Raw genomic sequence first — 15,108 nt, forward strand, 5'->3', positions numbered from 1 at the left:
TGTAAAAAACAGTTAAAAGTCAGTCTTTGACATTGACCATTTTTGTTATCGTTGATACCTTTTTTTTTGTTATTAAAAAAGCCCAACCACAAATATGTTTGCTAACTTCATCAACTATGGATCTCATAAAGCATAACATCTAAATCTGATTTTAAGCTAAAATTTCTATTTCAATCCGACCAGTATGGATGTATCTTTTTTTCAACAGGAATGAAGATAAATTACTTCTTGCGAACAACATAACCTGCTATCTCAGTTCAAGCATTTTCCACAGCTTAACAATTTCATTACTACAGCTACAGATCCTGCACACAATGCAGCAGAAAATATCCCATTTTCAATCTTTTCTGGATTATTTTTCTCTGCACAATTTATAAGGAAGGACAGATGAAGACTTCACAGAAGAACTCACTGCTAGTTGTATTTAAATGCATAAAAATCACACGGTGGGATTTAATATTTGTTTTGAACAAATCTAAATCCCTGACCAAGGCCTTTCAGTGAATACAATCATCAGAATCTTCTGGCACTTTGCTGAAAACAAAATACCAAAAGAAAATGGATTATGTTTTTTCCAGAAAGAAACAGAACCATTTCAGGCTGAGTTAGGCTTTTTTGGTTGCTTATTTCCCCCCCGCCTAATGTGTTCATTCGCCATCTCCAGACAACTGCTCTTAAGAATCTATTTAAATATGTATGAAAGACTGCTCAATAGTCACGTACATTTTTGACTGGAACACGTAGCTGTTTTATGACAAAATAGCTACTAAAAATCCTGAACAGTCACCACGGATCTGCTGAAAAAATGTAGTGGTAATTGCTTATGCTTTTCCATAAATGTCAGGGGAAGTGATTACCCTATTGGTATATGTTTATGATCTAGCAATATGAATTTATATCACTGTAAGCAGATAACGTGTATGCAGGAAACAAACTGAGAAAACCCTGACTGTCATGACTGTGATTTATGTTAAATTAAAAAAAAAAAAAAAAAGTTAATCAGGGGAGGAACAAATCCTGAATCTTTTACAAAGGAAGGAAAGCGTAGTGCTTGACCTATATACCAAAATGACACATTTATGAGAGGCACACAGGTTCGGAGGATTTCTTCTAAATGTCTTCCTGCCTGGCTGGACAACTCTGCTATGCAAGCTATTGACGTGTCCGTCCTTTCACACAGCTATCTCTCTCCTGGAGGAAGGGTGTCTCCAGCCATCACCGAGCACCCGGCCCCTCCATCGCTGCCTTTTCTCCTCTTCCCGCACACACGCTCTTTGCTGCATCTCCTGACCTTGGACAGGGCTGGGGAGAGCTGAGGGAAGCCATTGCTGTGCCGGGTTACCGCAGAGACACGGGTTCCCCGTCTCCCTCCCGACATTTTTCCTCAGGGGATGGGGGGCGGCAGGGTTTTACCGCAAACCCCACTGGACAGGGACGAAGGGAAGGGCGGGCAAGGCGGGGTCCGCTTGCTCTGCCCCGCAGGGACGGAGATCCGCTGTCACTGCTATTTACTCGCCTCTTTATCCCCTCCCCAGGGCGCTCAATGAAATTCCTGCCGCGGGTCCAGACTGCCCAGGGCGGATCCCGCCGCTCCTCGACCGCCTGCCCTTTATCCGCGCCGCGCCCAGGGCAATTCCCCCGCCCCTCCCTCCCCTCCCTTACCCCGAGGGCCGCGGGGGGGACCCAGGCTCTGCGGACGCGGCCACCCGCGATAACAAACCCCACGGCCGCCAGGGAGGGCGAGCGGTCGCCGAGGGGAGCCGCCTGAGGCAGGGCCCTCCTCAGCGCGGCGGCCTCAGCCTTCCCCGCGGCTGAGGGGAGCGCGCAGCCCTACACCTGTCTCCGCAGCGGCGGAAGGCGGAGCGGGTGCGGGGAGTGCGAGGGACTCTATCTACCCGAGCGGGGTCGAATGAAGGCGGGCGCGGCTCCCCCCTCCCGCCCGCCGCCTCACCGGGTCGGTGCGCAGATCCCCGCCGCCGGCTCCGCGCCCTCCGCCACGGACGCCGCGCGCCCCCTGCGCCCGCCTTTTTATAAGGCGGCCCGGAGGTGACGTCAGCGCCGCAGAACGGTGCTGCCGGGCGACGAAAAGGGCCGAAGGGCTTCGGGGAGAATCGGGAGCCGGGGGGGGCGGGGGGAGGGAGGGCCCCACCCACCCCAGCTGAGGGAAGCGGCGCATGCGGGGAGGGCTGGAGCGAGCCGAGGGGTGCCGGAAAGTGCCGAGCGATTCCGGAAAGAGCCGGGAGGGTCCGGAAAGAGCCGAGGGGCACGGCGGCCGTTTTCCCTTCTCAGCACACCGGACTACGGAGACAAGCCTTGGACACAAAAAAAAAGACAATATTACATCGGGAATCAGTTACAACGTCCGTGCAGCATGGCGACAGCTGGGGTTTCCGCCCCTTTCTCCTCAGCCAGGGTCAGTCTGGGCTCTCAAAGACCCGAGCTGCTGTAGCAGGAGAGGGGCAGGTTTTACAATTTAAATCAACAGGCCAGACTTAAAGCAGCAGCCTCATTAGCTTTACATTATTAAAAATATATGTGGGTAAGTCTCTTCTTTTGAAGCAGGGTGCAGTGTCACAAGCACAAAGAGGCCTGGCAAGGACCGAGCATCAAAAGGCTGTAAACATTTGTCAAGAGAGATGTATTTTTGAAAAGCCAATGCATAAATTCAAAGGAAAATGAGCCTTTAGTATAAACTAGATGTTTAAAATAGACATGACAAAGAAGTTCTCCTCTAATCTTTTTTTTTTTCTTTTAAAAAGAGGCCTTCTAAGGCAGCAAGAACTTTATGGGATCAAAGTGGTGAGTGGGTTTGAATGATTTTTGAGTTAATAACACTGTAATAAAAGTACTTAAATGGAAAAGTAACATTGCATGGCAACCCGCGGGACTGCCTGGAACTATTGTCTCCAAGGAAGAGTATGACTCACGGCAATTTTAAGGCATCTCGTCCTGAATGCACAGTATTTTCACATCCCAGATGCTCTCCTTTGGCATATGCATATTTGTATCAGACACGACAGTACGATGAATACATGCATAAGACCTTACTTGCACTGTACCTTCGTAACACCAAATGGCTAACATTTAAAACTGCTAAAATGACAAGAAACAGAATAACGTAATACAAAAGTTAACCATCAGTTGAAGCAGTAGAAGCAACCTTAAGCTACATCTAAAAATAAATACTGATTTCTTATGATTCTTTTCAAGTGCACTCATTATTCGATTTGAAAACCTTATTAGGGTTTTTTGAAATAGTATGCCCTTACTGAGGCAGAAAAGGATACCATGTTTGTTATTTATAAGAATATATACTTATATTCCCTCCCCAAATGTGAGAAAACCCTAGTACCTGTCAGCAAAAAAGAAGAAAGCTATTGTATCTTATATATCCATCATCAAATCACTCCTTGTGTTTTGGCACAGGCAGACAATTGTTTCTAACAGACAGTACCAATTACTATCTTGGCAAAGTCAGTCTCCAACATAATTGTAGACATGCAAGATGTAATTAAAACATCTCCACTCAGTATAAAAAAAACCCTGAACATTTTCAAGTATACTAATGAAAGTTGTGTATTGCTTCAGTGTTATCTGGTAAATGGATACTGGAAGGAGATTTCCAGTACCCCAGAACAGCCACCAGTAACATCAGTCTAAAGAATTCCAAAGTCAGTTTACAAAAATACATAAACCAAACGCTAATTTAACTTATTTACCAGTTAATTTTAAAGCCAAGGTTAAAGGTTTTAAAGGCCTGAATTCCAAAGTACACGTTACAACCTTTTCTCAGAAATCTCAAGGGATATATAAAGATCAAACTCAGATTCTCATATGGCCTCAACTCCGCTTTCTACAGCTTCAAATTGCGGTGCCTCTACGAATAACAAAACCTGATCTGGTAAAAATAATAGTAGCTTTTAACTTGGCTTTTAACTTGCAACAGTATATTGCCAAAATAACGTACTGCCTTCTAGAACTCAGAATCAATTTTTCTCATCTTAGAGAATACCGAAATAGTCAAGGACAGTGCACCATAAATCAGACAGATCTCCCATCACGCCCATACTATCTATCTCCTGTCTTCACCATGGAACTGTAGATTTTCTTGACCATCCCTCTTTGATAGAAAAAAACTGCATAAGCTTCAGATTACAAAGAAAAAAAATTATCAAACTTTAATATCAATTTAAACAGATTTCTACAATGAACTATTCTCAGAATAATCCACCATTGGTACAAAAGTATTACAGTAGCTGGTACATAAAATACCATAACATTTATAAGGAAGAAATCCATTTAGATAAAAAGAGCCCTTATAAAATGCACCTTAGGTAACCCAAGCGTACAATTTCCCCCTCAAACGATGGCAGAACATCATCAAAAGTGCTAGAATGAATGCACCATTTTGCCACTCTTTTTTTCTTTTAAATAAGAAAATGGACTATTAGCTTCCATCCATCTGATGGATAACAGACACAGAAATTCTGTAGTTTCAGGAACTCTGCTCTTCCCCCATATAAACCTTTTAAAACTGTGAGTCGATCTCTCTTAACTCGAGAGTACTGCCTCTGGGAGCAAAGTCACATTCAACAGAGAGAAGTGTCAACACCGCTAGGCTAAATGCCTTCATCAATCTCCCTGTCGTTTCAAGATGTTGAGACAAAGAGGATGCAAGTACATCAGCATAATTAAAATTGAACTATAAAAGACAGATGTAATAAATACAAAAATAAAGTTCTAGCGGTAAATTTCTGAGATCAATTACTCTGTTAAGACTTCATAAAGCTGTGAGGTATTTTCATTTCCATGAACAGAACAGCACCGTGCAAATTTTCATCCCAAGAGTCTTTAATCGCTGAAGCCCAGAGGTCATCAGGATACTATATTTAAAACATCTTCCGCATGTTTAAACATATGAAGGAAAAGTCTTCAATTTTCCATAATTTACTATACAAAAACTTATAAAAATCCAAAGCAAGAGATGGCTTCCAATTATTTGCAACAAATGAAACACAAGTTTGTTCTGCCCAACATAAATTGTGACAAATTAAACAACAGGCTGATGGAATATTTTCTCCTGATTCCTCTATATACAAAATACATTTATTTTGCCTTTACATATAAACAAGAAGCCAGGTCTGAAAGCACTGACATCCGATGGGAAGAAATCAAAACTGATTTATGATCTCCAAAAGGAAGACTGCAGAGCGCCCTTTGGTAATGGAATTTCCTTCTGCTGTAGACATTTCTAGTGGAGAAAGACAAAGGAAAAAGAAATGTGTATTTTAATTAGTCATCTCTTCTCAGGAATTTTGATGGCTCTTACTGCACACATTCAAGGCATTGCTAAATAAAGTGTACCAAAATTAATTTTGAAATGAAAGTACAAACTCTGAGAGATAATATTTTAATATCATAATCTAAGTCAACGTTCACAAAACAATTTAAATAATCAAGTATTTTACCGTTTTGCAAGCTTTCTTAAGAAAAAAAAAAAAGATGCAGAATACAATGCTAAACAAACCTTACAGAGAGTGGTTCAAGATGTCTACTTCCTTGTGTATCTAATCAAGACAGCAGATAAAGACAAGCAAACCACTTACAGCAAATAGCTGTTACAGAAATGACTCAGCAGAATCCTCCTCAACCTGTACATCTTCTCTCACTGCAACTAGTCTCACTGGACTTCATTTATAATCAAAATACATTTTCACTGAGAAAAAATTAGACGTGAGGCAAGAAAGCAGCGAGGTGTTTGACATCATAACTATCATTAAGGTAATTCAGTAACTGAAAAGTTATAAAAGGGTTATATCACCGTGATGGGTCTGGACTATCAGGTGTGCTGCGAGCAGCACCAGCCTCATTAGCAAAATGATGCATTTATCAAACGAAGGGGAAAAAAAACCCAAAACACTTGAAAAATGAAAAAACTTGCTTTACCTCCAAGAATTGCTTGAAACGCATTAAAGAGCCCATCTGTCCAGAGGTGGTAATTGCTTCAATTCTGCAGAAATAACAGCATGTTTCAAAATCTATTTAGAAAGTTGGGTTTGATTTACAAGCGGGTGGGCAGGGTGAATGGCAAGGATTGGAAAAGATGGACAAGTCATTTAAGCGCAAACACTCATGAAGTACCGCACAGCGATTATTCCACATTTCCTAACCAGAGATATCATACCTTGGGATGTAGTCTTCTCGGATAAGCAACATCATTTTCCAGAACTGAACCTGATACTGTTTCATGAGAGCGTTGCCACACACCTGTGGTACAGAAATCCACAAAGAGCAGGTTCTGGAATTGGGTTTCAGACTAGCATGACAACTTCAATGAACCTGTTCAATATCAACCACTTTTATCCAGACATTTCAAGAAATATACCTACAATAAAAGAAGCAAATCCTCTAAATGCCATTACTGCTACCACAATCACCTTTTTTAAACCTCTTGACTGCGTGGTGGCCACTGATACCAATCTTATGTTATTCTTCCTCTCACTCCAGTCTCCTTCCAGAAAGAGAAGCCTTCCCTAATACCATTTGATGGGGCACGTTATGGTCCCCCACGTTGGCGACTGCAGTGTGGAGTGTGGAGTCATCAGCTTTCTTCACACAGGGAGTTTACAGGATGAATGTTCCTCAAACTTCACCACTGCTGACAGAATCCCCACGGTGTATTTCACTTTGCCCTTTCTCATTTCTACTTTTAAAGTTCTTCAGAAGGCATTTGACAAGCACCAGAAGCTGCTTGCGTCCAACAGTTTGCCTCCCCTGCCTTCAGCCTTTAACTTTGGCTCTTATTTAACATATGCCTATATCCTAGGATATGGGATTAATTAATCAGGCTCTATTCCTTTTCAACCTAGTTCATCCTGTTTTATGAACTAATTCAGCTGGAAAGGCCACGGAACCTCATTGCATTGTATGAGCTGATGCCAAGCGCTTAGCAGACCTTATAGGACCATGAAACTATCTTTAAAATACGATGAACCTTAAAAGGAACCAAATACAACAACAGAAGTTGCATTTATAAAAACTTCCATTTTTTAAATCATTCAGCTCCGAAGATATATTTGCCTGAATGTGGAAATATTTACATTCCTTTCTGAAGGAATAAGGACAAGTTAAAAAAAAAAAAACGGCTGTTAAAATCACAATGAACCTCACCTCAGCAATCTCTTCCGAAACTAAAGTGTCACCAGTTTAGATTCCTTTAGCTACCAGTAACCCATATTGCTTACCTCCAGAAAATCAAGCAGCAGCGTAGCTGTCACGTCTGCCAGAGGCTCCATATTCAACATCTGAGCAAGCCAGCGCCATCCATAGTTCAGCCCATGAGGATGTGGCTATAAAGCAACAAAAAAGCTACCCACCACTTGTTTTACAACTTGCAAAATGCTATTATTAAAACTGGCAGTTTTCTGATTTACTTTTTTTCTTTATAAAGATATTTTACAATAACCTAACATAAAACTTTATCATGAAAATATAGAGAAAGGAAGTAAAGGTCTACACTACAAATTACTTTGCATTGCTTTGTCCATTATGGTTACGAACACCTCCCTTCAAATATATCACGGGCTGATTTAAGTTCAGCACGCCTTAACTACAAATCAAGCTTATAATACATTAGTAGACTCTCGTGATAGTAACTAGGTCTTAATTATAATGCCACACACGCATACCCCTTGTTTGTTTCCATAAGGCCACCGGAGTTGAATGATAGCAGCATAAAGACGAATCAGTCCTGACATCCGTTTAAGAAAATGATCTTGCTCTTCCACTTTAGAATCCTTAACTTGATATCCAAGCATCCTAAGTATGAGAAGACGTTCCAGTATTAGTACAGCAAAACACATTCACTTGAGGCCCTGCACTCCTCAGCTTACTTTAAGTCAACTGTACTGAGAATAGGGATACTCCAAAACCATACAAGAATTATTGCAAAGGCTGATCATTACCCTCTGGATCATATGTTCCACTATTTCATACCATGTAGAATATTTAGGTTCTGTACTGGGTATTTTCAAAGTATGGCTATCAACTGTTCTTTGAGAAGGACAAGGAAGAAGAAGCAGAAGAGCACTTCCAAAGCTGAAGGACACAGCATCCTCCAGGGAAACAGGGTCAGGGGAGCTGCACAGTTGTGAGTGAATCTCCAAAGTCTATGCCAGCACGTCACAGTGCCTACATCATCAGAGATGGGGAAAGGTGGAGTTCACTCAGAAAAATAGAGTCTTCACCCTTGCAGGGTTCATGCTCAAGAAATCCAGTAATACATATACCTCTGATACTCTTCCATAGAAGTCCCCTCTTTCAATGCAGGGTAAAATGGCACAGAATAGGGGCACTTTTTGTGCAGATGAGCTAAAAAGAGGTCTCCAACTCGAGGGTGTAATTCCCAGATTCCCGAGGCCACCACGGCAATTGGGAAAGCTGCATCATGGTGAGAAGCTACTTCTTCTTCTCCTTGGTTCTGAAGGGGGAAAAAGGAAAGTCAGTCCCTACCCCTTCAAGCCCTTTCTCAGACAAAAAAAAAAAAAAAAAAAAAAAAAATCCTCTTTTTTGTATCATTAGCCTCTACTAAAGGATCCTAACATTTCCATGGCTCTGTAGCCAACCACAGAAAAGATGACGAAGCCCTTTGTATCCTCTGTGGGAGCGGAGGACAATAAACTTTGGCTCAGGACAGAAAAAAGGAGTTAGCAAATACAGGCACAAAGTGCAAGGCTGCACACATATTTTCACGCCAAACAATCGTTCTCAAACGTTTACAAATCAGTCAGTTTTACTCCATGAGATAATTTTTGCATATATTTGTCACTGCAAGGACAAAATAAAGTTTCAAACAGCCCAAATTTAGCAAATAAAGAAGAGAGACAAATACTGCCAACTTAAACAATGACACTTCATTTCTTGGGAGATGTTAACTACACAGAAGTTTGCCTCTTCGGCCTTTGCTCCCCTCCCCCCAGTTCTGCCAAGTTTTGAGCATATATGGGGTTTTGTGATAGATCATAAATTAACTATCAACCTGTTTTCCACTAACACTGTACCTAGCTAGTTCAGAATATATAACATGTAAGCCTGGAATTGAAAATAGTTCTTCCTCCTAGAATAAATAGGGGATGGCAGGGAAAGAGAAACTAAATTCTTTCACTTTTTTTTTTTAATCCAAAAGGCACTTTCTTTAATCAATATGAACATTAATACATGCAAGTATGCATGCAATTTTGTTATTAGCAGTTGAAGACAGAGGACAGAGTCCAAAAGAACTTCTTAAAGCACTAATTACCTTTGCCACCCCAATAAAGAGAACATTTTCTCACCACAAATTTCTCCGCCAGTTTGTAATAAACAAAATCCAGACCCTGTGGATGCTGAGTCACAGATACAGTTCGCCCTCCACTCAGAACAGACTTTCCAGACAGCAGGTTATTGATCTTGTCAAATATCTCTCGCAGCTGAGAGCCTGCAAATATATAAGGAACGTATGGAGACAGAAGATTACGAAACAGCAGACAAGTCTTAACCAGATGACATCACAAAAACGACCTACACCCTGAAGGGCAAGGCACCTCCAACAGCATGTTTGCTACATCTGATTAAAGAAACTTAATCATGATGAAGCAAGATGCCTCTGAGGGAAGCAACAGACCTTCAAAACATAGCAAACACCGTGCTGCAAAGACCTGGACTGTATGCACACCAGCTTTCTGCTGTAGGGATAATTAGAGAAACACTGGATATGTCGTGTCCTACTAAAATCTTTACACCAAAAGACATTTCAGTTGGATTGGGTTCTTGGCATTTTCCTGACCTGCTATTCTAGAGATCTGGCTCACAGGGATCGTAGCTGCTTTCTGCAAGTCTGTTTTTATCTTCTTAACCTGCAGAACAAACAAACAAACACACAAACTGTAAATAAAAACAATTCTAACTTAGCAGCCTCTATTAACAGTCTACTCATGCAAACTATCACGGTAGTCTCCTTGTCTGTAAAGGTTTTTATTTTTTTTTTAAATGAAAGCTGTTCCATTGCCCCTAGAAATCAAGACAGTCACTCTTCAGCAGTTTTAATCGTTTGTTCATACCTCATTGTTGTCTTTGCAGTTGCTGATTTCACTGAAAGAAGCAATGCACTGCTCAGCAGCATCTTGAAGCTGCTGGTACCACAGCATGGTACTTTCTTCTGCCTTAACTTGAAGTCCTGATATTAAAAAAATAATAGCAGAAGACTAAGACAGACCTAAAACTCTAGAAAACCCTAAGAATTAAAAAAAAAATAAATCACAAGGCACTAACAACTGCATGAGCGCTTTTTTCCCCAAGATAGAGGAGCAGGTTTTGCTCCAGTTAATACAGTCGATTTATGCTGCATCAGTTTCATTCCAAAAGTTTGCTGCCAGCCGTCCTATACCCATTTTGCTAGTTGTGCTAAAAGTAAAGGCTACAAGAAGGTGTGTCATTCCAACAATAAGATTCCAAAGTAGTATTCACCCTAACAGTAAAAGAGTGTGTAAGAAGGGAAAGGAGGGGGAAAAAAACGCCCCCAAAAAAGCCATACCAACCTTCCTTCTGCTGCTTTCCACCCGACTGCTGTGCAGGGGCAGGAGTCTGAGCCTTCACCTGCTCTTTTTTTAATAACTCTTTCTGCTTCTGTCTCTCTTCCTCTTCATCTCTCCTCCTTTTTTCTTCCACAGCCGCAGCGATTTCTTGCTGCATGCTGGATATCAACCCTCGCATCTCCTGCAGTGCTCGTTCAGTATTGGCCACATCTACTTGAGTAGGGAAACCTCTCTGTCAAGAATCAGAGGGAGTAATATAGCATCAATCTTTTGTTCCACTATCTGTGGACCAATGGCAAGAGCAAGGAGCCTTTGAAGCATTAGCCTTCAGATAATCTGGGAGCCAGCTACACGTTTTATCCTCTTTTGTGAAAATATCTTTTTACCCTTTCTTTGAACATTAACATTGGTCATAACATTTGTAAATAATGTTAGTCCACGACTAGATCTCACAAAATCTTGGACAACAAAAATTAATAACGCACTTTGACAAGTGTACCCCAATGCAAAGCCTAGACAATTTCCTCTGCAGAAAGCCGCTGTGGCAAGCTAGAACAGAAAATTAGCCTTATTATAGTGTTTTTTCAGTTTTTCAAGGTTTGTATCCACCTTTACATAGAGAAAAAAAAATTTCAAGGAAACACAGTTACTGTAAAAAGGCTTACAAGTATAGGAGAATGTGTTTAGTATTAAACAATTTATGAACCACTCTGCTTCCACAGTTGTCTCAAAAAGGAACTTTAAAGCATCAAGAGTTTACAGTATTTTAATATTGAATCTTTATCCTGTAGAAATCCTCATGCATTTTTATAAGCCATTTTCAAGAGAACAGCTAAAGTGCCATAGAAAAGAATTCTCCTTTTAAATGAGATGCTTTATAGGACGAGTATCTAAAAACATTTCTGTGACATCTTATTTAACGGCCTCATAACAAGCTGCCTTTAAAGACAACTACAGGAAGCTTTATGAAGGAATGACAGCCAAAGTCAAGAACAACCTCAGAGCCCCCACCTCACTCGTGGTGCGGATGAGTCCTGACACCAGCCCACAGATCTGGTTGCCACGATTACTGTATGCAGAAAGATCAATTCTTGGCAAGTCTTTTTGTCTATAATTGGGATCAATCTGCTGGTTAAGCTGCAGCACTTCCTCCTGGATGGAATAAAGGCGACGCAATCTTTCCTGGCCCTCTTCCTTACGCAAACGCTCCAGCTCTTCCTGACGCTGCCTCTGCTGCTCTGCCTCACGCAGTTTTAGGTTTAATACCTGAAGAGAAAAAGACACAAAATACTTAAATAACTCCAGCTTTCCAGGTCCTTCCTGTTCCTACAACACATGTGATTTTACTGTATTTCCACAGCAATGCAGCAGGTGTCTAGAACAGCACCAGAAAATAGATTTTCACTCCAGGGGTGCCATGTAAATACAAATAAATCAATCGGTCTTTCCAGTTTCCCACCGAGTAGTAAGAGTTATCTTTCATAAAAGACCATGACAAGTCTCAGACCTTTGCTCTGTGTCGGTGTTCTTCCTTCAACTTCTCTTGCTGCCCCTGAGCCTCCTTTGAGCTACAACAGACATAAAGACAGAAAAATTGTATTCAAGACATGCACAAGACAGAATACAAACAAACACACAGGAATTTCCTTTTAAAATAAGCCAAGATAAAGGAGCTTTAACTGTCACAAATAGGGTGTTTTTCTAACAATTGAAACATCAACAGTAGCCAGAGATCTACTCCGAAAGACAAACACTAACAGGACAGATAATGTAAGAAAAGCAGCAGGTGAGATTTTCAAGCACAAGTGACTAGCATAGAATTGTCAGGCATATGAATTAATCTTCCCATTGATTAAATGCTATAATATTTTAAGGATACTAGAGCTAATCTCACCTCTTCTCCATTACTTCTTGCAAATCTTGGAATTCCTGATGTTGCTTTAACTCTTTCAGTTCATCAAAGCGCTTCAGTTGTTCACTTGCCAGGTCATACACTGCCCTCACCATCTGCTCTTGCTGCTCCTGCCGTTGCCTCAGCCCCTCCTGCAGATTGCAGAGGTGCCAGAAGCACCACAATATATCAGTCACCAGAATTTGGACAGAAGAAAATACAAACTCAGTTGCCCAAAGTGGGACAACATTTAGGATAACTTACTGTCCTGCTACTTTTACCAGAGCATTGCTACATCTGGTTATGTAGCTCTCCTCCGATTCACATACACCCTCAACTTCTTTTGTTTTTTACCTTTCCTTTCAACCTGTGCATCTCTTCGTACATCCGAATGCAGCCTTCAACTTCTGTAACTTTAGATGGCAGAACTGCTGAAAAGACTTCCCGATCCCTTTCCAGCAGACTAAGATCTTCATTTCCCTGCGTGGTCAGCATATAAGCAAAATCAGTGACTGAATACAGTATCAGCAACTCATGGACGAAACCAGGTAAATCAAGTCTCCTAAACTGCACATTATTTGTAGAAAAACAGACAAAGGAGTCAACAAATGCACAAGTTTTTAGAGTAGTTATATACCCCAGTAGCATAGCCTCACCATTTTGAGTATCCTCCAGCACCTCTATAAGGTTGGGATAATTACTTCTCCCAATTACTAAAATTAGGAGCAGAGATACCAAGAGCCTATAGGACATTCAAGAAGGCTAACCGTCACCTAGAAAGGCTGGACAGAATACCCACATTATCTTAACACTTAACAGTGAAGATGTTACACTGGAAGAAGTCGAAACAGGTTTATACTTTGAATCATTCTTCAGGAGGAGTCTTCGGAGTCTCTCTTACAACTTTTATCAGATCTTGCAGCTTCATTAAGATGTTTTCCTCACAATATATTTCTTAAGTCTAAACAGGACCAAGATGATGCAAAACTTTGCTGCTCTGTATCATTGTTAAGTGGTGAAGTCATGATTTAATGCATAGCAACAGACATTTGTTTTCTTTTCAGGTGCTTCATCAGCTTCATTACCTGCACAACTCAACTGCTCATTGCCCAGATTCCTACCCTTTTGCCTTGCAGAAGAGAGCCATGGCACATCTACGTCACTCAAAGACTCCAGAGAACCCAAGGGGGTACTCAGACTCTTACCAACAAGCCTGATCCTACTCTGTGACCTTCCCTCCACATGGATGAATCCCATGCAGCTAATCCATATAATCATATGGCTCCAACTAAATTTTCATTAATTATGGTGAAGACGGGAGTTTGCTTTTGGCCTACTAGGAAACATTATTCTATGAAAATCGGTGTTAATACCAATTTTATCATTACCCACTTATCCTAAAAAGTGGAAACTAAGCATGTTTTTCCCTGCAAATGAACAGAGCACAAACCAACCTTTATCAGACAATTTATGGCAGCATGTTAGCGTACTTTTTTCTCACAGCTGCTCACACAAGGATTATAATCAGAGAGCTACCTTGGTTTCGCTTGGCTCTGTAGACAAAAGCGGTGAAGAGCCCTGGCAGCTAGCAGACGTGATCTTCTCCAGAGAAGGTGACTGGTTTGTGAGAAGAGGGGATTCTTTAGGCGTTGAACTTCTGGAGGGTGCGGTTTCAGGGGCTGACTGCCCAACCACTCTGTCTAGGACCCAGCCGGAATAACGGGACAGCACAAGAGGAGACATGCATCCTTCCAAGATATCCTGAAGAGAAAACATTTTCTGTGAACGCGAAACATATCAAGAAATCAATGAAACATCAATACACGTTGAAAACATTTGCACAGGTCAGCACATGCTTTATAACTGCAGCTCAGTACCACGTTTACCCGTTTCGTCTGTCTTTTCAACACTTTTTCCAGCCTCCCCTACTCCTGAAGGGCTGCCACGCTTCACCCTTCTACTGTCACTCCTCCTCCTCCCCAAGCCCCGCACTCATCAGTCAGTACGGAGGGGCCAGGGCCCGGCCCGCTGGCAGGGGAGCGGAGGAGCCCAGCCGGTGACAGGCGAAGAGGAGCGAGCAATAGAGCTACCGCAAGGACGATTTATGCGTTTCAAGCCCTGACTGTTAACGAGACAAGGAGCCGATGTATCACCGCTGGAGGGACGAGTCACGCTTTCCCCCCTCATGCGCGCACAGAACCCCTGTGAGGAGTAAGGCGGGAAACGCCGCGGCCCGGACGTCCCCCCACCGCCCGCCGGGAGCGAGCTCTCACCTCATCCCGGAGCCAGTGTCGGCAGTAGCTCAGCCGGCCCTTGCTGGAGGTGCGCAGAGCCGCCAGAGTCTCCCAGCGCAGCTCCCGGGGCTGCATGGCGACGCCCGCTCCGCCGCGCTCGGCACCGGGCTGACCCGTCCCTGCACTTCCGCTTCCGAGGCGCCGGCGGCTCCTTCCCGCCCTGGGCCGAGCGCTCAAAAGGGCGGTGGCTGCCCCCGGCCGGGCGGGCGGGGCCCCGCTGAGCACCTGGGCGGCCGGTTCGAGTCCCGCCGCGGCTAGCTCCCGGGGCGGCTGCGGTGGGGAAACGAGCAGGGCTGTGAAACACCGGCAGTTTCGTCGCTTTTTCCCTTATTTCGTGTATTCTCGCGGAGGA

General features: G+C 42.7%; 2 protein-coding genes across 3 annotated transcripts in view; both read right to left on the reverse strand.

Moving 5' to 3' along the window:
• SPTAN1 (spectrin alpha, non-erythrocytic 1) overlaps nt 1-2,083 on the reverse strand; it is a 52,452-nt gene extending 50,369 nt beyond the window's left edge. The window contains exon 1 of the mRNA XM_054220938.1: nt 1,952-2,083. The gene's annotated coding sequence lies outside the window, so the exon portion shown is untranslated. The remainder of the gene's footprint in view (nt 1-1,951) is intronic.
• A 2,069-nt stretch (nt 2,084-4,152) lies between these two features.
• GLE1 (GLE1 RNA export mediator) lies at nt 4,153-14,887 on the reverse strand. 2 transcript variants are annotated; one of them, XM_054220892.1, is made up of 16 exons: nt 14,736-14,887; nt 13,999-14,223; nt 12,817-12,942; nt 12,466-12,614; nt 12,079-12,139; nt 11,583-11,837; nt 10,575-10,803; nt 10,098-10,213; nt 9,824-9,893; nt 9,333-9,475; nt 8,289-8,479; nt 7,689-7,818; nt 7,245-7,349; nt 6,185-6,267; nt 5,947-6,010; nt 4,153-5,251 (listed from the first exon to the last, which is right to left on the reverse strand). In XM_054220892.1, the coding sequence occupies exons 1-16, from the start codon at nt 14,829-14,831 to the stop codon at nt 5,183-5,185; spliced, it is 2,112 nt and encodes a 703-aa protein (XP_054076867.1). In that variant the 5' UTR covers nt 14,832-14,887; the 3' UTR covers nt 4,153-5,182. The 2 variants fall into 2 exon arrangements, with proteins under 2 accessions (XP_054076867.1, XP_054076865.1); XM_054220890.1 differs by having other exon boundaries at nt 13,999-14,241; nt 14,736-14,883.
• Between the last annotated feature and the right edge of the window lie 221 nt (nt 14,888-15,108).

This window comes from Rissa tridactyla, chromosome 14 (assembly GCF_028500815.1).
Source record: "Rissa tridactyla isolate bRisTri1 chromosome 14, bRisTri1.patW.cur.20221130, whole genome shotgun sequence".
Classification (NCBI taxonomy): domain Eukaryota; kingdom Metazoa; phylum Chordata; class Aves; order Charadriiformes; family Laridae; genus Rissa; species Rissa tridactyla.